The sequence below is a fragment of the Nyctibius grandis genome, chromosome 2 (genome assembly GCF_013368605.1).
Source record: "Nyctibius grandis isolate bNycGra1 chromosome 2, bNycGra1.pri, whole genome shotgun sequence".
NCBI classification, from domain to species: Eukaryota; Metazoa; Chordata; class Aves; order Nyctibiiformes; family Nyctibiidae; genus Nyctibius; species Nyctibius grandis.
In genome coordinates this window covers 46,344,826-46,370,405 of record NC_090659.1, presented here as the reverse complement: position 1 = coordinate 46,370,405, position 25,580 = coordinate 46,344,826, and the positions used below count along the sequence as shown (strand labels likewise).

Here is a 25,580-nt window from a genome sequence, read left to right as displayed (position 1 = left end):
TTAAATCTTTCTGAATTACAATCCTCAAGAATTAAGAACACAGGAATCACCAGGCTAATTAATACCCACCAGTTAAGCTTCCTGTTTTTCACATGGTTCAGAGACAGGTTCCTGATTTCCAAAAGGTGCCATTCAACAGAACAATCATGACAGCAGTTCCTTTCTAACTCCAGCTTTTTTTTTTTTTTTTGGCTCAATTTATTGAGTCTCTATGAAAATATTGTAAATATCAGGATGTCTTTAAACAGAATAAGTAGAATCCTTGAAAGTTTCATCTCTCTCTTTATTCTTTATTTATTTTTAAATACCAGGGATCAATAAATACATGAGATCAGAAAGTCACCAGCCTGCTGGTGATAAGATAACCCTTAATCCTTTCAATTTATAAACAGCACTTAGAACATTGAATTTAAATGCATGTCCATGTCCCTTCACAAAACTTTAACATCCACAATCTTCAGAACAACTATCATAAAACTGTTATTTCTCCACTTGATTCTTCAATGGTATTTTTGTAAGTCTTTCCATGCCTCCAGCTACCTGTGATTTGTGACACATTGATATAAAGAATATGAACAGATGAGTGGATGAAAAGTTTTTCCTCCGTATTGAAAACAGGACATTGCAAAGTCATTATTACTCCTACTTTTACCTATTTAAATATTGCACATGAAGTGTTGATGGGCCTCAACTGCAAAACTGAAAAGATGTAAACAATTTATTAAAACAGCACAAATAGAAACCTTTAAAGATATACTCCTTTTTCACCTAGAAACTAAGCTCTATACTACTTTTGCTGAACTAAATTTGGGAGGTCTGTTGAAACAGTATATTTTAAATGATACCAAATCCCTCCTAAAAGTAAAGCTTATCAATCTGTATTGACCTGACTTTAAAAAAACTTGTTCTATTATATTTTAAAAGACAAGCACAGTTAAGATAAGACTCTGGTACCTGTCTGGCTAGCAACACATTCCAAGTTAAAACACTAGAAAGCATTAAATATTTAATCAGATAAGAATTTCAGGTAATTAAAGCATTATCAAAAAGTGTCACTTTTTAATAGTTGGAAAAGAATATGTAAATTAGAAAGTGTACTAGCAAGATAGGCTATCTTCAGACTTTTTAAAGTTATAAAACGTCATTCAAATCCTATTCACAGAATTGCTTCTTTCAGATAGGGAGAGATTAAAATAAGCATGTTAACTGAGAGCTTCTTGGAATGCAAATATTAAAGAGAAGGGTTTTTTTGTGTTGCTTTTTTTCCCCAAAAATCTCTCAAACAACAAAAGCCAGACATATAAAACCCAACATCTAGCCACCTCCTGTCCACGAACTGGTGCTCAAAATTCCCATCAAGTTTAGAGCAATTCAGGATTCTTTCTAAATGAATCTGTACTCCAAGTTAATATTTTATAATTATAATTGCTTTAATTATTTTTTAAGTGTTCAAAAACACTATGAAACAGCTTCCTTAAAATGAAACCTAAAACAAATTGATGGACACTTACGCTAAAAGTTACTATTTTTAATTAAAATGTGTTACACACTCGCTTATTACCACAAACAAAATAATACATGAATGCATCACAAAGTAACCAGACCCAGGCAAAGAGAAGGAAAACCAAAAAGATGAGTCTAGTATTATTCTAGATACCATCAAACCCCAGATTTTAGGCTACAAGATTCCTTTTGATTGTTTTTTTAAAAAAATGCTACAACAGAAACATTTTATATTATAACCCAAAATGATGCATCCTAATCTTTCTTCAGATACTGTTTAATTTTGAGGCTGCTGTTGTGAATACATGGCTCCTACTTCTTGAGTTGGTATTCAAAATTTTGAACTAGATATCCCAGAAGCAGTCTAAGCCAAAAGGGACTGACCTCTAATTTTCTATGAAGACGAATAACTTGCAGTTTATCTCTGGTAGTGCATAAAGAATCAATTCCAGTAAATCATTAATACACTATTTTTCACTTATTCTATTCTGATCATGAGATAGAAGTGCTTCCCAGCGATTTTTTTTCCCCCCTCACAATGAAGGTAAGAAGAAAGATGGTGAGTAAAACCTATGCAGGGATGTACTAAATTGGAAAAAACAGCTCTGTTGCTACGTTTAATTCCCACAATCAAATCTTTACCCAAGAGGACAGTAAAGCTTTCTCTCTCATTGTTCGTCAGCACTTTTGTTGTCATCTTCAGTTTCCCTGTTTACAGGAAGCATTTACAAAACTGATTTGGCTAGTTGCTTTACTCAAATTCAGCATGGAGATATTTAGTTCAGTTTTCCACAAAAAGAACCCCAATCAAACAACGATTTGCCATGTCACAAAGCCAACAACAGACTTAGAACCTTTTCAAGTAACTTCAGTCAAAGGAAACAGTCATTAAGGACTTAAAGGTTTAAAACAGCACCTCTGTAGTAGATACACCACAGTTCAGGTGCTTAATAGATTGTTCCAGTAGCTTTTTCTCCATCAGTTGCTACAGTTGAACGTATTAGGTCCTATATGTTGCTACAAAACTACTGTATGGACAAAGCTTATAATTATACCCAAAGAAAACAGAAAACCTTAAAATAAAGTTGACCATCCAAACAACTACAAAACATGACTGTGCCCAAAACTCATGTTCTCATCTAAGAAAAACAAATAAAAATAAGATTTTGATGACTAAGAAACAAAAACAAATGCAATAATCAGTGAAGGATTTGAAGAGTCACTTTGTTCCACAGAAATTGAATTTACATGGAATCTGATAAAGATCAGAGATACATGCAGCAGCAAGGGTCTAAACTTTAACAGCAGCCCCCTTGGAACTATGTGAGGCGAAATAGGGGTACTTAGTCGGTATCTAACACCTGTTTAGGCACTTTCCTTTTCAAGCCAGAAATATGTGCCTCTACACACTTCCAGGATTTTTACATAATCAGCGTACTTTTGTCTGTCCTGAAACTCAGCTCTTGCAGATGTCTTCCTTTGTCTTCTCGGAAAGAACTACTTGATGCAAGTCAGTCCCATATTAATGCAAAGAAAGTATCAGGCTTAATATCCCTGACTGTGTCCTTTTAAAAAGCAAACAAAAAAAGCTTGTTAAAGTACAAAGGTTTATTATTGCTGAATGAAGGTAGTAAAAGCCATGTTGTTTGTACTTGACCTATTTCCTCCTTCACCAGTGCCAGACAGAAGCCTTTGAGGGACTAGCACCTCTTATAATACATTCCTTTCAATTACATTTCACTTCCATCTTCATCTAAAGTAGTGCTAAAGGAGAAACAAATCAAGGGGGACATTTCACACAGTGCACAAAAACTATATTTTTAAATATTTTTGAAACAGATTATCTATTCATTACTTAATATGGTATTTCTACAATGCTTTTAAAGTATAAGATTGAAGAGTAAATTATGTTGAAGAGCTCCTGGATGAAGACAGATCAAAACTTTGACTTAATTTAAATGTACTCAGCATGCTTTAGTTCTCTCGTATGTTTCAGGAAATAGATAAATAGGCAACTAACAGAAAACTGTTCAAGATTACATATTCCCTGCTATTTTATGTGTTACCACAGAATCAGGTACAGAAGGCTGTAATCTGGAAGCACACTTGCATATGTATGTATGCACACGTATACCAGCAAAATTGAGATTTAGCTAGAAAGGCCAGGTTGAAATCCAGATACACTAATATTCAGAAAGCTAATTCTATCAAATTAGCAGTGAAATTAAAGTTCAGTGGCAGCCAATACCTACTTTTCCTTTTTTTTTTTTTTTATATTTAACCTTTTTTCACACAGACTTTTGACTTTCATTTTTAAAATTTCACTGACCTAGAGCTAACTCAGGATAACAAAAGCAGAAAAAAAAAAAAAGAAAAACCTCTGGACATTCACATTGAAGACAAAGCCTGTTAACTGAATAGCAGTTAAAGGCCTCAAAGCATAGGAAAGTTAGTTGTTCACATTCAAACCTTAAGACTGGTATTTCTGAAAAATTACAAACTGGAGGGTTTTTTTCTTTCAAAGATAAAAGATTACCACAGAGAACCACATAGCCCCATATCATCTCCTTACGGTTGGACATTAAAAGATACAGTGGATATATGCCCTGAAAGGCTGCCATTGTTCTTGGCCTGTTGCAATTTATACTGGGAACTTATAAAAAGTCTTTTCACAATACAAAAAAAAGGAAGTAGTAAAGTTTCAGGCTAACAGTGTACAAGCAGTAACTGACCAGCTTGTTTGCACCTCAAACACAAGCTGAGAGACAGAATTTCTCCATCTTTTAGGCAACAACAAACAGCCTCCCCAAACACCTTGAGTTGGAACTTCCTCAACTTATTTACAGACCCTACCTTTGGACCAGCCAGATGGAAACCTTTCGAAGTCAACAGAGGGGAAAAAAAGGCACTTCTATATTCAATAGAGCAGTTTTACACATCCAGTTTATGAACCCAGAAGCACCTATTTCCCTCTGCTGATTATAAAGTGATTCTACACATGTGGGTTTGACAGTCATTTACACTGCATAGGTCTACATGCAGAAAGAAGAAACCAACCTTGAAGTTATATGGTCTGATAAGTGCATGTGGGATTTCATGACATGGAAATCATTGACACAGAATATGCTGATTTGTATAAGGAAGTATACGTTTGTGAGGTTTAAAAAAGCATTGTTAACAACTCACTAAATTCTTCATACATGTCACCAAAATTATGCCAAATGATACCTATACAACTTTATGATCCTCGGTGCTGTGACCCAAATAAAACTTACTAGCACAGTATCATGAATGTGCTATTAAAGAAGTCAGCTCATTCATCTAGGATTTTTTTTATACTGATATAGTTCATAAACAGACATTACACACAAGAAAGAAGAGAAATCGTTGTTACAAATAATCACAAAGGATTTAGTGTTGTAACTATAGCAAAATGAATATCTTCCCAAAAGACTCAAATAATTTCTTTGCATCTATAAGCTATGAACAGTGTGCTGGGCCACTGAGACTCTGTATTCTATCTTCCATAAATTAAGTTTTGCACAACAAAATCAAGCTGCAAGCCAGTAAGAATCTTCTCCTAAAACACTATTTCAATCTGGAACAAGCACTGCAAATGGATTTATTTTTGGTTAAGGGTTAATACACCAAGAATTCACGAGTGGAACAAAGTATTCCTCAAAGAGAAGGCTTTGTTTCTACTCATAAGGCAGTATCAACTGATATTCCTGAGAGACTACAGAGTAAGGATGCATTATGCATCTAGAATTTACTTCACGTGTTCGTTACCTTTCCAAATTCTCCCATACACTATTTTTTGTATGGTATAGTAACACTGTCCAAGGTAAGGTGAAGAAATCCCTGTTGTTTGGCACTCGAATGGACATAATAATGTTTACCACATAAAGAGCTATTATGCCAGAAAGAGGATGTAAGGCTAGAATATCCAAATAAAAGTTCTATCTGATATAGAACTGGAACAAATACACTAACACAAATATTAAGTTTCAAAATCCCAGTCTCCAAATTCCATTCTCAAATATCAATTAAACTTTTCAGAGGAAAATCTCTATAGTGCCCAGGAATTACATTACTGATAGAAGGAAAGACTGAAAATATTCTTTGTACTAATACCTAATATTACTGAAGACATGCCAATGTTAATTTAACAGTTCTGTTTAGTGTAAACACTTACATAGTCTAGCAGAAAAGAATTGTGATCTTTAAATATTTCCACACTATTCAGGATTGTATGGACCAATACACTGTTTTTTCTCTGTAATTCAGAAAAATAAGTCTCAACTCAATTAAAATTCTGCTCTGTTTTCTAATTTCAGTTCAGCCTACTATGTGACCGAAATACAGAATGGATAGATTAGTTTTTTCCATTTTTACTATACAGCTTCTTAACAGGAAAGAAAAGACACTTTACCAAGTTTCTGCAGTTAGAAGCCAACTGTCCTTTTTAGTTTTATGCACATGCTTTCCCTTCCCTCCCATCATCAAACTGGGATCCAGTCTCTCTCCAATATTATACCTCTGAACATCACACCCAAGAAACCCATCCAAGCCAACAAATAAGACTTTAAATAGAAGGTTGTACATAACTGACAATTATTTAAATGGACAAAAATGAATCAGGATGAGAACATTTGAGAACTTATGAAAGAGTACACCTAAACAACCTACAAATACATTCCTTTAATGAAATAACTTTGATTTTCAAAGTGACTCTCAAGAAACAAACTATACAAGAAAAGGGAAATCAAGAGGTGAACAGGTTGCTACAGTCAATACTAAAGTAAGTTTCAGAGGTTACGGCATATATCGTAACAATCATAATAATGTGATTAATTTTTCAACAGTAAGGATAGACTTTTTGGCTGATACCAGATGGCATTTTTGTGGGAAGATGCAGTATGTCACAGACAGCCAAGGATATAGGTGAACTCCCTAAACAATAAATATTTCCCCATCCAAAAGCAAGATTGACATACAAGGTTACTGAAATAAATCTCATTTTCAATGACTACTAGCAGCTCCTAAACAAAAATATTTAAAGAGTAAACATATATGTCACAATATGAACCTGAGAATTCTTCATACAGTCATATGAAGAGCAAAGACAAGGATAAGGTTCAAAATTAAACACCAATGACATAGGGAAATAAAATATCCTATAGTACACATGCCCCAATCACACACAGGCCAAGGCTTTCAAGATTCAACGAAATGATGCTTTGTTTAGACAGATGAGCACAATCTAGCTTACCTTGATTTACGTTTACCAAGCTCCAATATTCACCCCTAAAATTCCAAGCTAATATAAAATGCTTGAGAAGAGCTAAGCTTGTTACTTCTTGAAATATTTATAACAAAATGCAGGTAAGTGATTTCAGACTAGTTTTATACTATTTGATAGCTAGTTTTACAGAATGACCAACTTACTCAATATAAAACAGTATGTGTAGTGTCAGAAGGCTTAAATCAAGAAAATCAAAACTTGTGTTGCAGAACACTACTAAGTCCCATTAATGGCACAGTATATGCTTCTTTAAATTGTATATAATCTTTCAAAATACAGATCTCAAGTGTTATTTCTAATGGCAATTGTGTTCAAACTTATGATTTCTATATTGTTTATGAGTAAGCCTTCCTTAAATATTATCTGTCAATTCAGAGACTGGCTCCATTAAAATAAAAAAAAAGAAGTCACCTCATCATTATGTCATAGGATTTGAACAATACCATAGACAAAAATTTGTATAAATCCAAAAGAAGGAAAACAGTAGACACATACATGAGCACGTACCCTACACAAATCTTTCCATAAGACCCAAGAACTTGCCATAAAATCTGAACGTACTTCAATCTCAGTCAAACAAATGTAGTTCAGTTTTTAAACGCATTGAGAAGAAAAGACCACATAACTCTTCACATGTATTGAGTCTGGGCTGGTGAAATCTCATCCTTACTAATGACACAGTGTTCAGGACTCGCCTCAAATTGCAGAATCTCAGCCTAACAATTCATTGGATTCACTCACTAACCTCATGGTGACTAAGCTCAAAGTAGTACAGTGGCAAACCACTTAAGATGTGTACACAAGAAAAGTCAATTGAGATGTTAAAAACTGCATTTCAGGACAACTGTTTGGACAATACGCTCACTGAATACACATGGACAGCTCTCCATCCTAATTGGACTGGCTAATCTAAAGAATGCCTCAAATGAAAAACAAAGCTTTAAAAAGAAAACAAGACCAAACCCCCCAAAAAACCCTCTCCATTATCTGTGACAGTCAAAAACATCAAAAGATCAGAACCTTGAGATCTAAAACTGATCAGTCCATGATTGGTGTTACCTGGTTACACCCCTTCTCACAAACCTCTACTCTAGACACAAGAGTATAACTTTTACATGTAGTGTATTTAGAATACTGCATGGAAACCAATTCTCAGCATTAAAGATTTATCAATTGCTCTATTCCACAGGCCATGAGAAGTTATTTCCCGGATCTTAACTCATAATGCTCTGTATGGTTGTAGAGAGTTGTAAAGAGTATCAAGTATATTATACAGTAGCAATAATAGTGAAGACTACTAGATAGACCTTACTATTAGAAACAGAATTTCCAACCCATCAGATCACAGTTGCAGTCATGAGCTAGTCAGCCATACAGAGCCCTTTTTATATCCCCAGTGTTCTCACTTTCCAGTCACTGAAAATGGTTAGTCATTAATATTCAAACCTTGAAAATAAAACCAAGTTTTCTTTTTTCATAATAATATTTTCTTTTAGTTATTCAGTTATTTCACTCTGCTATCCTATGTATGTCTTCATCATACATCAAATTTCTTGGCAACATATACCCATATACATAGATATATGGATATATAATATATATACACAGACATCCATTTACCCAACTACAGGTTAATTTATTTTGTTGTTTACTGCCACAGTTGCTTCTCACTTCTACTCTCTCCCATTATCTCACCCCATAAAATCTCAGAATTAATTATCTGAACCTAGTCTGATATATTTAAAAACAGGATTACAGTCTGCAGTAAAGCAATGAATAGCTAATCCAACACCACCTTGATAGGATAGATTAAATTACAGCTAATTGAATTCATGAGCTGTAGTTCACATGCCAAGAGTACTTGACATGCCCTTGTAGACTCTTTCTCCAAAATTGTAGCTTCATTGCTTACTAAGAGGTTCACTCACTATTACAGTTGACATAGCACATCTTACCACAGAAGTGCATTTTAAATTACTCACTTTAAAGAATAAACATTTCAATATAATTTATAAGTCAGGACTTACTCTTAAAGAAATAATGCACAAGCACAAACATGCTAAAATTAGAAGGCAGGGCCAGATATACGAATCAGAAATGAACACAAAACCAATCTATTTGGGCCGGGTCATCAGTTCATGTACAACTCAAATCAGTTGTAACTGAAAGTTGCTGGTATCTGACAGTTATTAGTTTCTCATCCATTAACACTTTTTACAGAAGCTGAAGCATGTTAAGTTTTCAGCAGCAAAGATAAAAGGCATGCTTCTGCCCTGAAGAGATATGAAATACGCCAAAGAAGAAAAACTATTAGGCATATTAGATATTTACTGTTTTATGAAGTGAACTGCAGTTTGTTTCAGATGCTTGTACGTTTCCTAGGAACAAGTAACAGTCTCAGAAGACAGGACAGAGACTGATGAAATTATTATTTCATATATGAGGTCTTCCCACATCACTGATGGAAGAGGAAAGTAGCATTGCACTACCATCCAAAATATACCTCCTCAGGAGGTACCAGAAGAAAGTTGTGCCAATGACTGATACGAATACCTTACTACTTGACATAAAAATTAAATGTTATCCTTAACAGGATTTGCTGGTACACAAGTTAAGTACCATCGATGTTTAAAGAGTCCCTAAGCACCTGTTTTCACTGTACTGCCCTTTTAAGTCAGGTCAAGTTTACAGAGATCCTCGGTCTTTAAAATGAGGTCTGTGTACGACACGCAAAACTCTTTATAGAGATGATTGCACTTTATGGTACATTATTTAATAGTTTGCACCAAAAGAAAGGATTTGTCTTGCTTATAAAACTAAACCAACTACACTATGGAAGGATCTCTAAAGCAAAGTGATCAAACAGTACGGCTTTTTTCCTTCTCTCTGCTCTCCTCCTCCCCCAAGCGTCCTAGCATTTCCTAGGTTGTGTGGGTTTTTTTCCTACTACTACAATCATTGTTTAATTTTATTTCAAGAATCATATTTCAGAGAAACAAGGGAGGCCAAATAACAAAGTGGTGTTTGTTCTCAAACAATGCAGCTCCTAACATCTCTATCAAAAATGAATGCCAATTAGGCTAGAAATCGCAACTAGTCTGAGAGTATCTGGAGTTCTGAATCTCTCCTTAGCTGTTACATCCCATTGCCAGCAGGAGAATTTTTTCCTCCTACAAATATTCTAAATGCCAAAACACATGAAGATTAGAGAGAGGTTTATCAGCGTAGTTTACTACAGGAGATAAACTAGCAATATTTCATGAAGAGTGCCCAACTGCAGGATATCAGTGAATCCATAGCTGGCTTATTTCCAGATGAAAGAATAACACATAAAGTTGCTGACATCACACACACAGTACTAATTAGCAACAACCAGAAGTTCAGATATACCTACCAAACCAAGCACTAGTAATGCTTGTTTCTTCACATACAATCATTTAGAATACCCAACTGTGCTCCTAGCCAGACTTTCTGTTTTACTTGTTTCACTTCTGAAAAGAAACAGTATTGAGGAAACACAAACCTACCTAAACAAAATGGAAGAGTGTCTCAAAACACTTAAGTCCCCTTATCCTACTTTCTTTTTCCACCATCATTTTTAAGTAGGAATTCCAACATTCTGAACTAAAGATATAGCCTCACCTACGCATTCATCTCCGTTACTGCCTGCCAGCCTTCTCCGACTATTTATCCACTTCTGCAGTCCCTATTTCACTAAGAACCCTCTTTATTAAAATACAAATAGCAACCATGCAAAAAAAGTCAGTCAAATTCAAAAGGAATACTTAAAATTAACACAGAGGTGTGAACCTTTGTCTCCAAATACACAGAGTGCCAAAGCATTTCACTTGCAACTAAACATTTAAGATCAAGATTCAAAGACAAAATTATTTTTATTGCAGGCTTTTATCACCGAGGTACAATCCTAGGAAATACTTAAAAGCAAGCGAAACAGTCGTACTCTTAAGCTATGAAATCAATAACTATGCAACCAACTCCTGCTTTAGTTTTAAGTTAGATGAGTTTACCTGCAGACCTGTCAGGGGAAAAAAAAAAAAAAAAAAGATTGCTGAGGGACCAGCTGATTAGCCACAAAGCCAGTTGTCTTCTGCATTCCTCATTTCACAATATTGCTTCTCTATTTACTACTAGCATGTATTGCAAGCTCTTCTCAACAGATGAAGAATTCACTAAGTAACATCACCTGCAGTATAGTACAATTCATACATATTTCATGTTAAAAGAATATTAAAATCCTTGCTAAACAGGATTTTAAGATTCTGTTTCTCAATCTGCCTCTGATGCCAGTCAGGTTGAGTATTTGTGCAATTACACCCTAGTTACATCTTATGCTCAATTTCTGCTCACAAAATTAAATCACTTTTTTTTTTTTTGGGGGGGGGGGGGGGATTGGGAGGGGAAGGCAAAGGCATAATTACAAAATACTCTTTAAATGTCAGACGTCAAATACTGTTATTTCACAAAATGCACATGACCCACTCAAATTGTCCTGTCGCAGGTTTTCAGAGCATTGTTTTCCCAGAATTATCCCAAATCAAGCCAACAAGGCTGTACTCTGCGTAACCTACAGCCAACAGTGCACTGAGAGCATTAAAAAATTAAGGCCTACCTAACAACAAAGGCAGCAAAAAATCATCTCCACCATCACCAAAATAAATCTTTTCGCTTACAATACGTCAAGTGTTGCAGATAAAAAGAGTTCAGATAATTCTAGAAGCTCTCTTCACTTAGACTTTTAGAACAAAGGATATAATTTATTTTATAAAACACTTAAAAGGGATGGGTTTCATAGGCTTTACAGCATCCCAGTTTGTTTCTACTTTTCAACTGATGAAGGATGAAATGTATACAACTGAAATCCAAAAAAATAACTTTAAAAGTTTTTGTTTTCCCCAGAAAAAATATATTTCCATGTCTTCTAAAATATTCTACATTAACTTTGGTGTTAATTCTTTTTTTCAGATTCTTTCCAAATCTCTTCTTAGTTAGTTTGTTTTCCTTCTAATGGTTGTGTCTTGTATGACACACTGTCTTTCTCACAGCTTCTTCCCAGCTGCCTTTTCCAGCAGATAAAAAAAAAGTAACAAAACCAACTTTAATCAAGGAAAATTTTCCATGAACTGATCCAAGGAATCTCTGCTACTCACTGTGAAATTACTAGAAAAGATGCAGAAAGCCTTTAAACAGAATAATTTGAATGAAGTTGCAATACTGGGAAACTTTTAGACATATTTTAAAATGTATTATATCCCAAATGACATTATTTCCAAAGATTTTAATGAATGAGCAATTTCTACACATATGGTTGCTAACACGAATTTATTTTACGTGGACTGAACTATGTCAGTCGCTAAAAAGGAGGAAGAACAGTGCTGTTGATTCAGTATAACTTCTATATCCACCACTTCTGAGTGAGACAACTGGATGGGTTAAAGAACAACATACCGCAGAAGTCTTCATAGGCCTTTGAAAAATCACAAAAGTCAGGGAGAGTTTAGTGGCCTCAGAACACAAATTCAGCATACCGACATGCAACCTGAAACATTTTGATGAAAGAGGGGACAAGAATCCCAGTTTAGAAACAGGCTGACCAGCAGCTGTCCTCATTGTTCGTTCTCCAAGGACAGACAAGGAGTTACCCACTAATCTTCCGGAAAACAAACTAAAATTTTACAATGCATACTCTGAAGTTATATTTGGCAGGCCATACAAATTAAAACTGCACAGGCTATCATCTCCTGCACCCAAGGAGCTGCAAGAAGCCAATACCAAGCTGGGGGGAAGAGATCTGAGGCTAGAAGTCTGTCATCAGTTTTGGGGCAGGTGGCTAAAGGAGTCTGCTATTATCGTGCTCAGAAGTTTTACATAAACACAGTCAGCTCCCAGTCTCTTGTGTTTTATATTTGCCATCCATACAGCTATTACCGTGTATCCTAATTAGTAGATCAGCAAAGTAAAATTCTTACACCCAGTTTAGCCTGTTTTTGAAGAGTCTACGGAGGGACAGCTCTCTCAACTTCTACCTAAACAATTTTGGAGCATTTAATTTACTGACTTGAGGACTACTGGAGAGGCATAAAAAGTAATACTAACTAGACATTTTGCTTTAATCCAGAGAGTTCCCTGCACCTTCAATAATAATGGCAGTGTCTTTACCATAAATATTTCAGTTTGCTCAGAGTCCCCATATTCCCCAACAGAAATAGAACAACACTTAAGCAAATGCCACGAATGCTTTGTAAGAGGCTACATTTTAATGAAGAACCATACCAAAACTCAAATACTGCATAGTGGGCACCCTAAATGGTCACTTTATATTATTTTGGTAACAAACTATTACCTCCTATGTAAGAAGCATGTAAAAAAAAAAAACAAACAAACAAAAAGAAAACACACCACACAAACCTTGGCAGCACCACATGCTTTCCTCTTGTATTAGACAATGTAAGAGATTATACAGTCACTTTTTCCAGGCAAGATATTGTATTGCATTGATAGCTTTAGTGCTTTTTAAAAGTATGTATAAGACAACATCAAGTGTACACAAGAAAAACAAATGCACATTTAAGTCACAGGTTACAACTGCCAATAGTAGTTTACATTTTATAATGGTGAGTTGCCTTTCCCAAGTACTCCAATAAACACAAAATATAAATCATTACACCTGAATTCTTGCAAACTGCATGGTAGAACCAAATTAACAAGTACCAGAAACATGACCTTTCATGAAAAATGAGCTCATAATCGATCCTTTAAGGAACTCAAAAATATTCTAGTTAAAAAAGCTACATGCTGTAGGTACTATATGAATAGTTTGCAGAAAGAAGGAACTGTGAAGTGCAATAGATAGCCAATTAAGAAGTCCTATATACGCTGACAGAGAATGAGCAGAAGACTCTTCCGTATTCTCACTCTTTCTACATCAAGCTATAGAATTGCAGAACTCATTTTTTATGAGTTTATATAAATTTAAATACATACGTGTATATATACATAAAATTTATAATCCAATAGAGAAAGCTGTAGGTGACATTCAAACTGAATAACCAGGAAAGAAACAAGAACAAAAAAGATTTTACAGAAAAATTAGTCTGGTTTAGATACCATAACCTGTTGGCATAAGGGCTATGAAATACACTGCAAATCAAATAAAACTGTATAACCAATCTACTTTATTTTGGTATTAAATAAACACTCCCCAACAAATAAAGAGTCACAAGACTAGAAATCCAGATGCTTCACAAAATATTCAAATTGCCTGAGGAGTGCAGTTCAGTTTTACTTAAATATAATGTAGGTCAAATTGAGCTGGATGTCCCTGCTCCCTCAACAGACTAAGAAAGTTGAGGGTCAAAGCAAGACTTTGGGAATGGTTCACTCAACAGACAAGTCTAACATTCCATCGCCATTGGTATTATACAGAAATGTGTTATACCATGCAGTTTAGTCACATGGAAACAATGCTTCCTTCATTAATTTTAATGTGTTTCAGTTACAAATAAATAAATAAATAAAATGCACACACTAGCAATCTGTCTGAGGTGAAGCATATCAAAGCAGACCAATTGACTCCCTGGAGAAAAATGACAACATATTTACTGTCAATCAATTAATACATCAGCTATCAACTGCTCCAAGCTGGGATGGGAGTGAAGAAAGAGAGCAGCCAAGTGGAAAGTTTTCATCAACAAATGCCACAGCTCACCACAATTTAAGACTGGATAGGGTAACGGTCAGAATTCACCAAAAGAAAATTTAAGCATCCACACATTTGAAGAGCAACTCTGGAATGCAAACATCCTCAAACTACCTTAAAATAGGTATAGGTATTAATACAAATCCTCCAGTATGAGCATTACACAGCAGCTCAGGCAAGCGCATTTTACTAACACAAAAGCACAAGCACTTCAGCAATACAACTAGCGGTTGTATTGAAATGAAGTGAAAACAGTTTAAATCTAGTTTAAGTATGTCTAAAAAGGAGAACCGTAATTGTATATTCTACAATGTAGAGAGGTCCAGAAGAGCACTTTCGGAATACTTCTAGTTTGCTAGGACTTACAGTTTCAACACTATTTTCCCTGCTCCAGTCATCTTTTGGCCTTTCAGTGAAAGAGCTCAGGTATTTATACAGAACAGTTAAGTTGGTTAAATTGAATTGTAAAAACACACAATTCAGAGTTCATTAAGACTGCGGCCCTTAAACTGTGTAAAAATTGTGTAAAAACAAAAGCTTAAGTTATTCCTCAAAATGAGATTGCAATTTTAATTTTTTCAGAATACTCTTCAGAGTAGAACAAAATGTTTTCTTCAAGTTCAAAGAAGCTTTCCAAAAGTATAAGTCTGTATTATTCTCAGAAAATTTTTTTTAGATTATCACTGGGTTCAGGGCAAAACTGCTCCCAGAAACACTGTATCCATTTTACACCCTGTCCCTCTAAACCTTTAGAAGAAAACAAACATCACTCACTGCTTCAGATGTAACATCTTTTCAAACATCATCCCCTGAAACCCCTTGCGAAACAAGTGTTTAATTTGCCAACTTACACTCTTACCATCACAACTGAAATAATTTCAATATCCTTGAAATATATTATTCACCCAAAATAAAATGATAAACATAATACAAAGGGCAAAATTTTGAATATTTCTTTTACCAAAATTAACAAAGCAAGACTACAATTTTCCACAGAAATACAACAATGAGACTGATGTGTTTTCTGAATATTTTCTCATTCTGTAACATTCCACTCACTTTCCAAATATAATGTGTTTTGTTAACTGCTTTCACAATTGACTCACCTGTCTCCCAGGTGAATTTCCTTAGCACTCTAAATTTACAGTCTCTGTAGTAAAGAGGCTGTACTAAGGGAAAATCTCTGATCCACCTTCAGCATTAAAAAAGAATAATAATAATAAAGCAATATGTATTTTAAATAAAAACTGAACCACTGCTCTAACGTGAAGTGCAAACAGTGGTTAAAAGAATGTTTCATCATATACCTTTTCCCCCTCCTTTTTTTTTTTTTTAAAAAAAAAAGGACACATTTGTTCATTCATTTGAAAGATAGTCCTCCTGTGGGAAAACAGAAATACAGTTTAGTTTTGAGATTTGCTCTTCCCTGTCACCTGAATATCCCAGGTGCACACTAACACATAGTACTCAGGAAAATTTTACTTACCAGCATCTTTGAAGCTGCTAAAAACCTCTAAAACTGTGTATAAATAGGAGGATGCCTTCCCAAGTAAAGACTGTGTGTTAAACCACTCTGAGTAGTACAAGCCAATGTTGAAGATATTGTACACTGATAAGTATCAACAGTAAGGGAATTGTATTGTTTAACCTAAACTCATTTGGTTAAGAACAGCTTATGCTCAGTCAAGCCCTTGCAAGGAAAATACAAAGTTCCTATCTTTTACTTCACAAAAATTCCCTCTTTCTCACTGTATACATATCTATGTCTCTCATAACAAACAAAAGTGGTACATAAACTCCACCACCCTTTTCTTTCTTCTAGTATTTGTATATTGCATACCACCCTTAAAGTGGACCAAACCAGGATTAAATGCAGTTTAGCTTGGGATTCGTTTCCCTAAGTTTCATGATGTCAAAGCAAAAATATCAAGACATCCAACTCCAAAAGGCTGCTCTCCCTGTCCACTACAAACAGTCCAGACATGCAAACTCAGGAACCTAAACATAAAAAAGGTGAGTCAAGGCCCAAGAGCCTACATGCTGTCAACCACCAGTACTTTAAATTCATATTTCCTCCCTTTGAAGAAGAGAAAAGAAAAAAAAAAATTAATTCCAATCTCTATTTCTCTTCAGGCTTTCCATCTTTTTCAGTTTGGGCTGACACACAACACTTGATGGAAGAATTTTTCAACGGTATCTTCACCTGGAACATTAGTTTTATTTAAGCATAAACTTGGCAGGGGGAAGGTGTGGTGTTAGATGCTTTTGATTTTGTGGGAGAGGAGTTTGCGTGCTTCTTATTTCTGAAACTTTAGCACTAGTCGGGTTCCAGATTATTTGCATTGCAACAGACACTTTTGGGCATCTCTGCGCTATTTATAGAACTTAACAAATTATTTATCTTCAAGAAGTATATTTGAGTGTCAATGCCCTTTCTATAACATACCGTCAAGTTCGCAACATCAGAGAAAGAATACTGAGTTTCTTTTTGCAATGTTAGGTACCTAAATAAGATTAAGGCAAAAGAAACAGGTGACAAGCAAACAGTAGCCATTTACCTCAACACTTATTTTAAACACTGAAGACAGAAAAGCAGAAATGTGAACTTTCAGTTTCACATATTCAGACTTCTCCCATATACTCTCACTTTTCTGACCTTTCTGAAAGATAAGAGAGAGTATTTGTTTCAATTATTTTTTTCCAGCCTAATGAGAACAAGAATCTTACGGGAAAGGACCTGTTGCTGCCTACTCCACAACAAAAATTATGCTACTGAAATTCACCTCAGCAGTGGATAACAGGAAAGGCAAGAGAAGAAAGCTGAGTCACACCTGGTCATTTTCTCTCTAGAACATCAGCTATAACAATACTAAGTATTTATTTTGGGACAAGTATGATCTTGTGGGAGGGAAAAATAAAGCAAGACAGACATTCCACAGGCAGAGAGTGAAAACAAAATCCAAGTCATTTAGCTTTATGACTAAAGTCTCAAAGATGTACAAATGCAATGGTGAATTCAGGTCACCATTACAGTCACAACATTCAGACCATGTTTTCTTTCAAAACTTGTGGTATTTAAGCACGTTGCCAAGTAAAATCATGGATTATTATTTGTCATTTCAGTATCAAGAAAAGGTGATAAAACAGGAAAAAAAATGCTCACACATCCCTCAGTATCTAATATTTTTAAATAGGTGAGGACCTCAGCAGTGAAACCAAAAATAACACTTGGTAAGAAACAGAACTAATTTGAGCCCCTTAAAAAAAAGAAAAAAAAAAGCCACCTGTGTTCTTTGCTAGTAAAGAACCTGGCTACTCTGGTGCAGAGTTTTCTACTTAGACTATACGCAGGGAAAATAGTACTGCAATGTCCTATACAGGAGCAGATTCCTTCTTACAGCATTAGATTACAGTTCTATACCTACTGTTCTGCTGATATAATGCCATTTGAAATATATTTGGCTAGCATACTTTCTGTGTGAACACAGTGAAATTAAGTGTTTAAAAATATGTTGCGCCTCACTTTTCCCATGTACTTTTAAAAATATTCCCATGCTCATAAAAATTAAAATACTGGTTTGCCCAATTTTTTATTCTGCATTTGTTTAGTGTAAAGTACTTAATGGAAACAGTTGCTGAAAAGAATTTTTTTGCATGAAAATTCTATTATTAAAATATTTCAATCAATTGAATAGATTTACAAAACGCAATTTACATTTATAAAGCCTGCTGTGGAATTCACTGCATTTTGAAAAATGAGCAGGAAACAGATCTCACAGTAGAGAGGGCAAGAATAAGTTTGTCATCTTTCTCGTCCTAGAGTTCTCTTCCTTCCCCCTTCCCCCTTCCCTATTACCATACTTTACGTTTAGGAACATAACATTTGTTCTCCCAATTTCACCTACCCAAAAGTGAAGAAACAGCTTCTGGTTTTCTTGTACTTATTATTCTAGTTTACCTGAATTACTTCTTCATTATGGCATAATTAAAAATTTAATATCTCCATTTCAGGATATTTGTCAGGTGTCCAACTGCAGCCCCTCTGTCTACTGGAATAGGAGGTTGCTCTTGTTAAATGCTCACCAAACACAGGGATGATTCAGAAACTATGCCACTAGTGTTCAGAGTCTCTCTCTTCCACTGACCAGACCTACAAAAAGTTTGAAATGGGTTCAGATAAGCGTGGGTGGGCCATGAACTTTCAGCACTTAAGTTTCAATGAACATGGTGGTCATGGCATATAAATTTTTGCTTCTGTGCAGCACAGAACTAGCTCCATCTTGGCACAGCTGAGTATGCAAATTCAACTGAGATTCACAGAATATTTGAGCCTGGTGTCAGCAGCAGTTTCTGAGCATGCTGAGAAAATATTCATATTTTGACTTCCTTTATTAATTCAAAACCAGAAGTGGACAACCAGGCACCTTCAATAGCTCCAGAGCAAGAGTGCTCACCTTTCATATAAGAGGACTAGTTAAAAAAAACCATACACCTCAAAGGTTCAAAGCCACATCTTCAGCCTCTCAGGAAGTACCCTCAAAGAAATATTCTTCCTGTTCAACCTCTCTTAGTGCCAGAAACCAGTATGCACCCCACTCCTGTGCCCTCCCCAAACTTATAACCTCACTTTATCGACTAAATATTAGGGCACTTACCCCAAAAGCATACCTGTACTCTAGTCTCTGACTCCAATGCCTTTTACCAAAGGGCCCACAAACACTAAAACAAAGGTTGGGCCCTGGGGTGTTTGGGGGGAGAAAAATGTCCTCCCAATCATTATGCTAAACCGTTCTCCCCTTTTGCTCTTTCTCCCCTCACAGCGAGTTCTTTGCTAAACCAGGCACAGAAATTACAGAGAACACGTCCAATTCAGCCTGCATTATCGTGGTCAGGTTAACAGAGAGATTTTAATCCTCTTAGACTACAAAGGATATTTAAAACAGTAGCTATTACATTCAAAGCAGGTACTGCTTCTGATTTTTTTTTCCATGAACTTTATTCCATCCTCCAAGAGAAGGCACCTAAAGTCAGGGACGACCACAATCTCACAGACACCAACATCATTTTGTTACCTTAAATATCACTCATAAACAGCTGTAAGAGCACAAAACTCACCTCCCTATTTTGCCACTTTCTCAAGCTGACAGTTTCCAAAGCCATACTGTTTCTAAGCCTGGGTATGTCTATAAGCAGCAATGATCCTAGCAGATAAGATATCAGAACTTCCTGTCCTGGTTATCCCCCTCCCCTCCACAAACATCTCCAAATATCTCAGAGCACACAGCTTTCCAGAACATCACCAGAAAGAAAACAGCTATTCTTATCACAGCAATCAAACAGCAGATGACTCTAAATTGCTGTAGTGAAACTGATGACAATACACCAATCTCAAGTATTTGTGCAGGGAGATCAAAATGGAGAATAAGGTAATATTGACTTGAACCAATGCTGAAAAAAAATTTGTAGATACACTCTCTCAGTACATGTGACATAAACCTAAACTGTACTTAAATAATTCAAAAAGGTTTAAGCCAAGCAAAAACAAGCTCTTCAAGCTAAACTACACATCTACATAGAATTCTGCAGTATTCTGTGCTGATTTCAGTTGCGCCCATTTAACTCAGGAATGCAATGTAGCATGATAGTAGGTGTGTACAGAGCAGCCCAACATCACACAGACTTACTGGCTCAGATCTCAGATGCATCAGACACATTAGCAGGGCACTGCATCTTTTATAAACTCTGCCACTCAGAAGCAAGTATAAATGTGTTCAGTTTCAGTATCACTTTGAGGCTGCTGTATTGCTTCCTGGTCAGGAGCTAGATCCCTTCCCTCCTACTGAGGCACATACACACGTCATAAATTCAGTTTAAAACCAACTTACAATATGCCAGCTCAGCTTCTTTGATAAGGTAAGGCCTTATGTATTCATCTGTGCACATTTTTATACCCTTCAAGTTTTGCATTTTGTCTTCCTTCTCCCTACAAAACAACCAATGCCACGGTTCATAAGAGATGCAAAGAATGGTCACCTTCTCAAACAGAGCTATTTGACAAAAGAAGAAAATAAAAAAAAAAATCAAGCTGGGGAAGACAAGAGAAGGAAGGGAGACTGTTCTTTAAGTATTCTCTCAATGCCCTGATAGGCAGCTATTTGCTCATTTTACATTTTATTCCCTTCTCTGTGTCTTCATATCAAGCAGTCACGCCTTTTTAAAGTCACTTTTTATACCTGTGGAATCACAACTTTCCTCTTCCTTAACGTCTAAGGAGCACTTTAACGAACACTCTAAAAAGATATGCTTTTTAAAATTGACACCAGGATTATTACCACTTTTCTTCGTTGGTCTCAGGAACATTTCCATTACTATTTTTCTGCAGCCTATGCTTCACTTGAAGTCTTAATCCTCTGTGATGACAATTGTATCCACTGCAACTAGCCATGATGTAACAAACAAGATCAACCACTTCTGGTGGGAAAAAAAAAAAGCATCACAAACCTTACAAGCAGTCTCTTAATCATCTCAATTAATTTCTCAATAAAATGCCTGTTCACATTTCAAATTGGAAAAATTATCTCAAAAAAACAATGCACTTCAAGAAGAGATAAACGCCATTGTCACCGATCACAACATTCTCAGGCCTTTCCAACTCCATTTTTAAAGACGTATTAAAAACATTAACTTCACTAAAAAAGGGTTTAAATCATACCTATTTGGCTGAAGAGAGCTTAAGGGAAATTAAGATTTACAGCATTTACTGGAATAAATCTATCCAAAATTATTTCACAGTCCTATAATGAAAAAAAGAATAAAACTTCCATATAGTTGAACATACAAGCCGTCAAACCAGGTGCAAAAACATATGTAACTATACATATGCACGTCCAAACACAAGTCACAGACGTATGCAGCGGATATGAACACAATGAACATCATCACTGATGTCTGAAACGTCAGTTTATTAAACACATGGATTTACTCTGCAATGCTGCTGATTACAGGCAGTTTTTAGTAAGCGTGGTATATGTGAGTTGCAACCTTGCCTTCTACCAAAATTCTACAGAAGCAGAGGATCTTTGCATCAATATTCAGGGCAACAGCGTGTTGGGGTTTTGAAATATACTTAGCTGTATTCAGTTAACCTGTTTGATCCCTTCACTGGCCCGGCAACTACATTTAAATGATGAATTTTTCATCATGATACAGGTAAATGAATTTAAACGAGACAAATCAGGTTTTACACCAAAAGGTCTTTCGGCTTCAGCAGTGACCGTCCCCGTCTCACACACAGGCCAAACGCGGTTAGAGGCTCGTTCAGCCGCAGATCAAAACCACCATCTCGCAGCCAGAGACGGTGACCCCGGCAACACCGGGGCTCCGTCCGCGCTCCCGCACCGCCACGCCGGGGACGTACAACGCCAACACAAGCCTCTCGCAGGCTCGAAGCGCAGCTCCCAAACTACACGGAGGCTGCAGCGCGTCTCCCTCAGCGCCGTACAGACACCACAGGCGCCCAGCAGCCGTCACACCAGCCGGCAGCTCCCTCCCCAGCGCCGCGGGTGTGTGTGTGCCGGGAGCGGGGGAGATCGCCCCCAACGGCACCTGCTGGCCGTTAAACGGCCGACGGGTCCAACCCCGCTACCTCAGAACGGGCCCACAACGCCCAGCGGCGGGGGGAAGAAAGGGGGGGGGAGGGCGCCCACAAAAAGAGGGCGCCCAGGAAGGGGGCAGAGGGCAGCTGGGGTATCTCCGGGGGCCGTGCCCGGCGGGAGGAGGGCGGGCAGCGCGTTTGCCCGGCTTCCCGCCGGGCACGGCCGCAGGCAGGCACCTGGGCAGCTCCTTTGTTCCTCCCCGGTCCCGCCGCCTCACCCCTTCCCGCACTCACCCACAGTGGCCAGGGTCTCCAGGTCCTCCAGCTTGTAGGCGGCGGGCTCGGGCGCGGCAGGGGAGCCGGGACCGGCGGGGCTGGGGGCCAGCGCGGCGGGCTGAGGTGCGGCCAGCCCCACCGCTGCAGCCGCCTCGCCGCCACTCTTCGCCCCCATTTTGGCCTTGGCGGCGCTGAAGGCGTCCATGGGGCCGAGCGGACGCCCCGCGGCCGCTCAACGCATGGAGAGGGGCGAGCCGAGCCGGCGAGGGGAAGGGGAAGGAGAGGAGCGGTGGGGACGCAAAGTTTCAGTCTTCAGCAGGCGGGGTGGCTGCTCCCGGGGGCTGGAGCCCGTTCCCGCTGCCGCCTCTGAGGGGGCGCGGAGCCCTCCAGCATCGCGGCCAGCCGCCGCGCCGCCCGCCACTCGAAGCAGGGACGGCCGCGCAGACAGACAATGGCGAGGGTGAGCCCGGGCGGGCCGAGCCGAGCCGCGCTCTGCCGTGCCTTGCCGAGCCGCGCCACGCCACGCCACGCCACACGCGGGGCGGAGGGGCGGGGTTTGGCTGCCTGCGGCTGCGGCACGGTCCCGCAGAGGGCTGGCGGGGTCGGGGGGGGGAGGCGCGGCCCCGCCGCACGGTGGGAGCGCGGAGCTCGCCCTTCGCCGCGGGCACAGCCCGGGGGTGTCTGGTAACGCCGGTGCCGTCTGCTCGTCCTTCCCCACCCCCGCGTCCTGCCTGAGAGGCAGCGCGGCTCTGCTGAGGGAGGGGGGGATGGATGGGGGCACTGGAGGCTGCCTCCGCGTTCCCTCAGCGCTGTGGCTGGCGGGGGACGGGAGAAGGTCCCGTCCGCTCCCCACGGAAAGTTAAAAATGGTTGATAGGGCCCTTGCAAAGCGGCTTCCTGGCCCACCCGGTTTCACACTGACAGCTCTGGGAAGAGTCAGTCGTTCCCCACGCGTGGGAGCGCGTGTTGGAGCAACTCGAGTGTTTCAGGGTTAGTGAGTGTCCCTCGCCCGCACATAAAGGGTTTCTCACGCGTTATTTTACTCCATTTTCAAGCAGGTGTGGGTATTGGAACTGCCCCAGCCCCTCCGTGTTCCCTGCTTGAGCCTGCGAAATATTTAGGTGACTGGGGATGGCTGGTGGGTGGGCTGGGCTGCGCTGAGCTGGACTGAGAAGGCACCTAATGTAGTAGCACTCAGTACCGAATATAGCTCCTGCCACAGCGGCCAAGAAGCTGTTGACGATTATGCTGAAAGACAGGGAAAATTGGTGTGTGAGCCAAGTCACTGAGAAGCGTTAGTGTCAAAATGGGGAAGGAAATACTAATTTTTTCCATGCCTTGTTCTGGCCCAGTTTTACACTTCATGTTCCTGCCCTATGCTCCTGTAATCAGGGTATCTGTAAAGCTGATGTGTAAATCAAGTCATACAGGTGGCATTTTGCATCTCCTTCTTATTAAATGTGAAAACATGGGAATATAAGGCCTACTAGTTTCTGTGTGGAGTAGGTTCAATAATAATGAGAAATAATTATGTGTATGTATACAAAAAAAGAGTATAAATATATAAATTATATATAAGAATTATAAATTTATGTACATCTCACCTGAATTTTAAGAGATCCTTACAGTCTCATTTATAATCACGATACTCCGAGGATATAGCATGTATTTTTATCTTTTAGCTTGTTGACGTGAAGGGTTATGACTAATTCGGAAAAATGCTAGGTCATCTCTGCTTCCTGTCAGCCTGTGAAAAGAATCACCAGTCAAGGAGGATGACGTCACTTTTGCTACAAAATTTCAAATTTCATTTGTGTACTCTTCGGAATGCAAGTTTTGCCTTCTATTTTGCTTTACTACTTTACTTAATTTCCTTTTGTATTATGTTTTGTACGTTGTATACAAAAATTATCGTGATTCATGCCCTGAATGGAACATTTTAAAGATTCCTTAAATTGCAAATTGTAAATGTTCTGGCAGGCTGTAAATTTAGTTTCTGTTTGTTTAAAAGGTGAGCAAGCCAACAAACCTCTCAACAATAACAGAAAATATTGTTTAAGATAACACTTCGAAAAATAAACGTTCATACATTGAAGAAATCTCAGTGTATATAAAAATGTAACTTATTTTTTAGCCAAATAATTTGAAATTGAGGTGATTTTTAGGAAAAGGTGCAAGCTAATTGTGATAATTTTCAAGAGAGTACCTTAACTTCAGTCTATCCAAGAAGACTGATATGTTATCTTCCTGAAACTGTTTTTTTTTTTCATAAAAACTAAGAAATCATTCACTGCTCAGATGTTAAAAAGGACATAAAATACTTTACAGAAGGTATTGTTTACTTTCAACTGATATATTTCTATTTGTGCTACAAACTTTACTTACTGATTAAATTACTTGCATTCAGGAACTTAAAACTTTCTTTAAAGAGCCTCCTACTGCCACGCTTCAACAGTTGGTGGCCTGTATGACAGCACCCATTCAAAAAGGCTGTGATTCAGCAAGGTTCATAAGCACAGGATTAGCTCCATTCAATGCAGTGTCTCATCTCTTATGATTAAAGTTAGCTTCTTACCTTGCTAGACTGGCATCCAAAGCATTAGCTAGTTGTAGTTGTAGCAATGTAATTGCAATGTTTATATTTAGAATGTCAACATATTATTAGTGTGCTTTGCCACCCCTGTATAACCTACTTAGAATTTATCTTGCAGATATTGATTATTATTCACAATATTTCAGGGAAAGAAAATGCTGTTCTTTCTAAATACAAGCTTGAGAATCAAAACTCATAGCTTCATAAATTGCATGTGGAAATAGAGCTGGCCACTGGGTTCCAATAAGTGGATATGAAACTTCGTTTCTTGCCCAATTTGGCCACACTTCGTAGGAAAGTCTGCAGCCCTGTTCTCCTTTTGTCTTTTTTTTTGCCACTATTTTAACTTAATATGTGAACATTTGGTCACAGGTAGTTTTTGAATAATCTTAGCCTTTCCCTTGCCCTCGATGATTCATAGTTCTCATCTTTTTCACTTTTCTGACACGTGCAGTAGATAGATACCTACAGCCAGGTTCCTTTAGATTGCTTAAGGCAGAGTTTAATGCCTTACATTTCCTTTACCTTGCAGGTGCTTACACCAAGTGTTAGCTCTGTTTTCATTTTCCCTTTAAAGTACCAAATGTTACAGA

General features: G+C 38.0%; 1 protein-coding gene across 1 annotated transcript in view; it reads right to left on the bottom strand.

Annotated features, from left to right (window-relative positions):
- The window catches only part of PRKX (protein kinase cAMP-dependent X-linked catalytic subunit), a 56,613-nt gene extending 34,013 nt beyond the window's left edge, over positions 1-22,600 (bottom strand). Inside the window, exon 1 of the mRNA XM_068424784.1 lies at positions 22,414-22,600. Within this exon, the coding sequence (XP_068280885.1) occupies positions 22,414-22,600 (187 nt within the window). The remainder of the gene's footprint in view (positions 1-22,413) is intronic.
- Between the last annotated feature and the right edge of the window lie 2,980 nt (positions 22,601-25,580).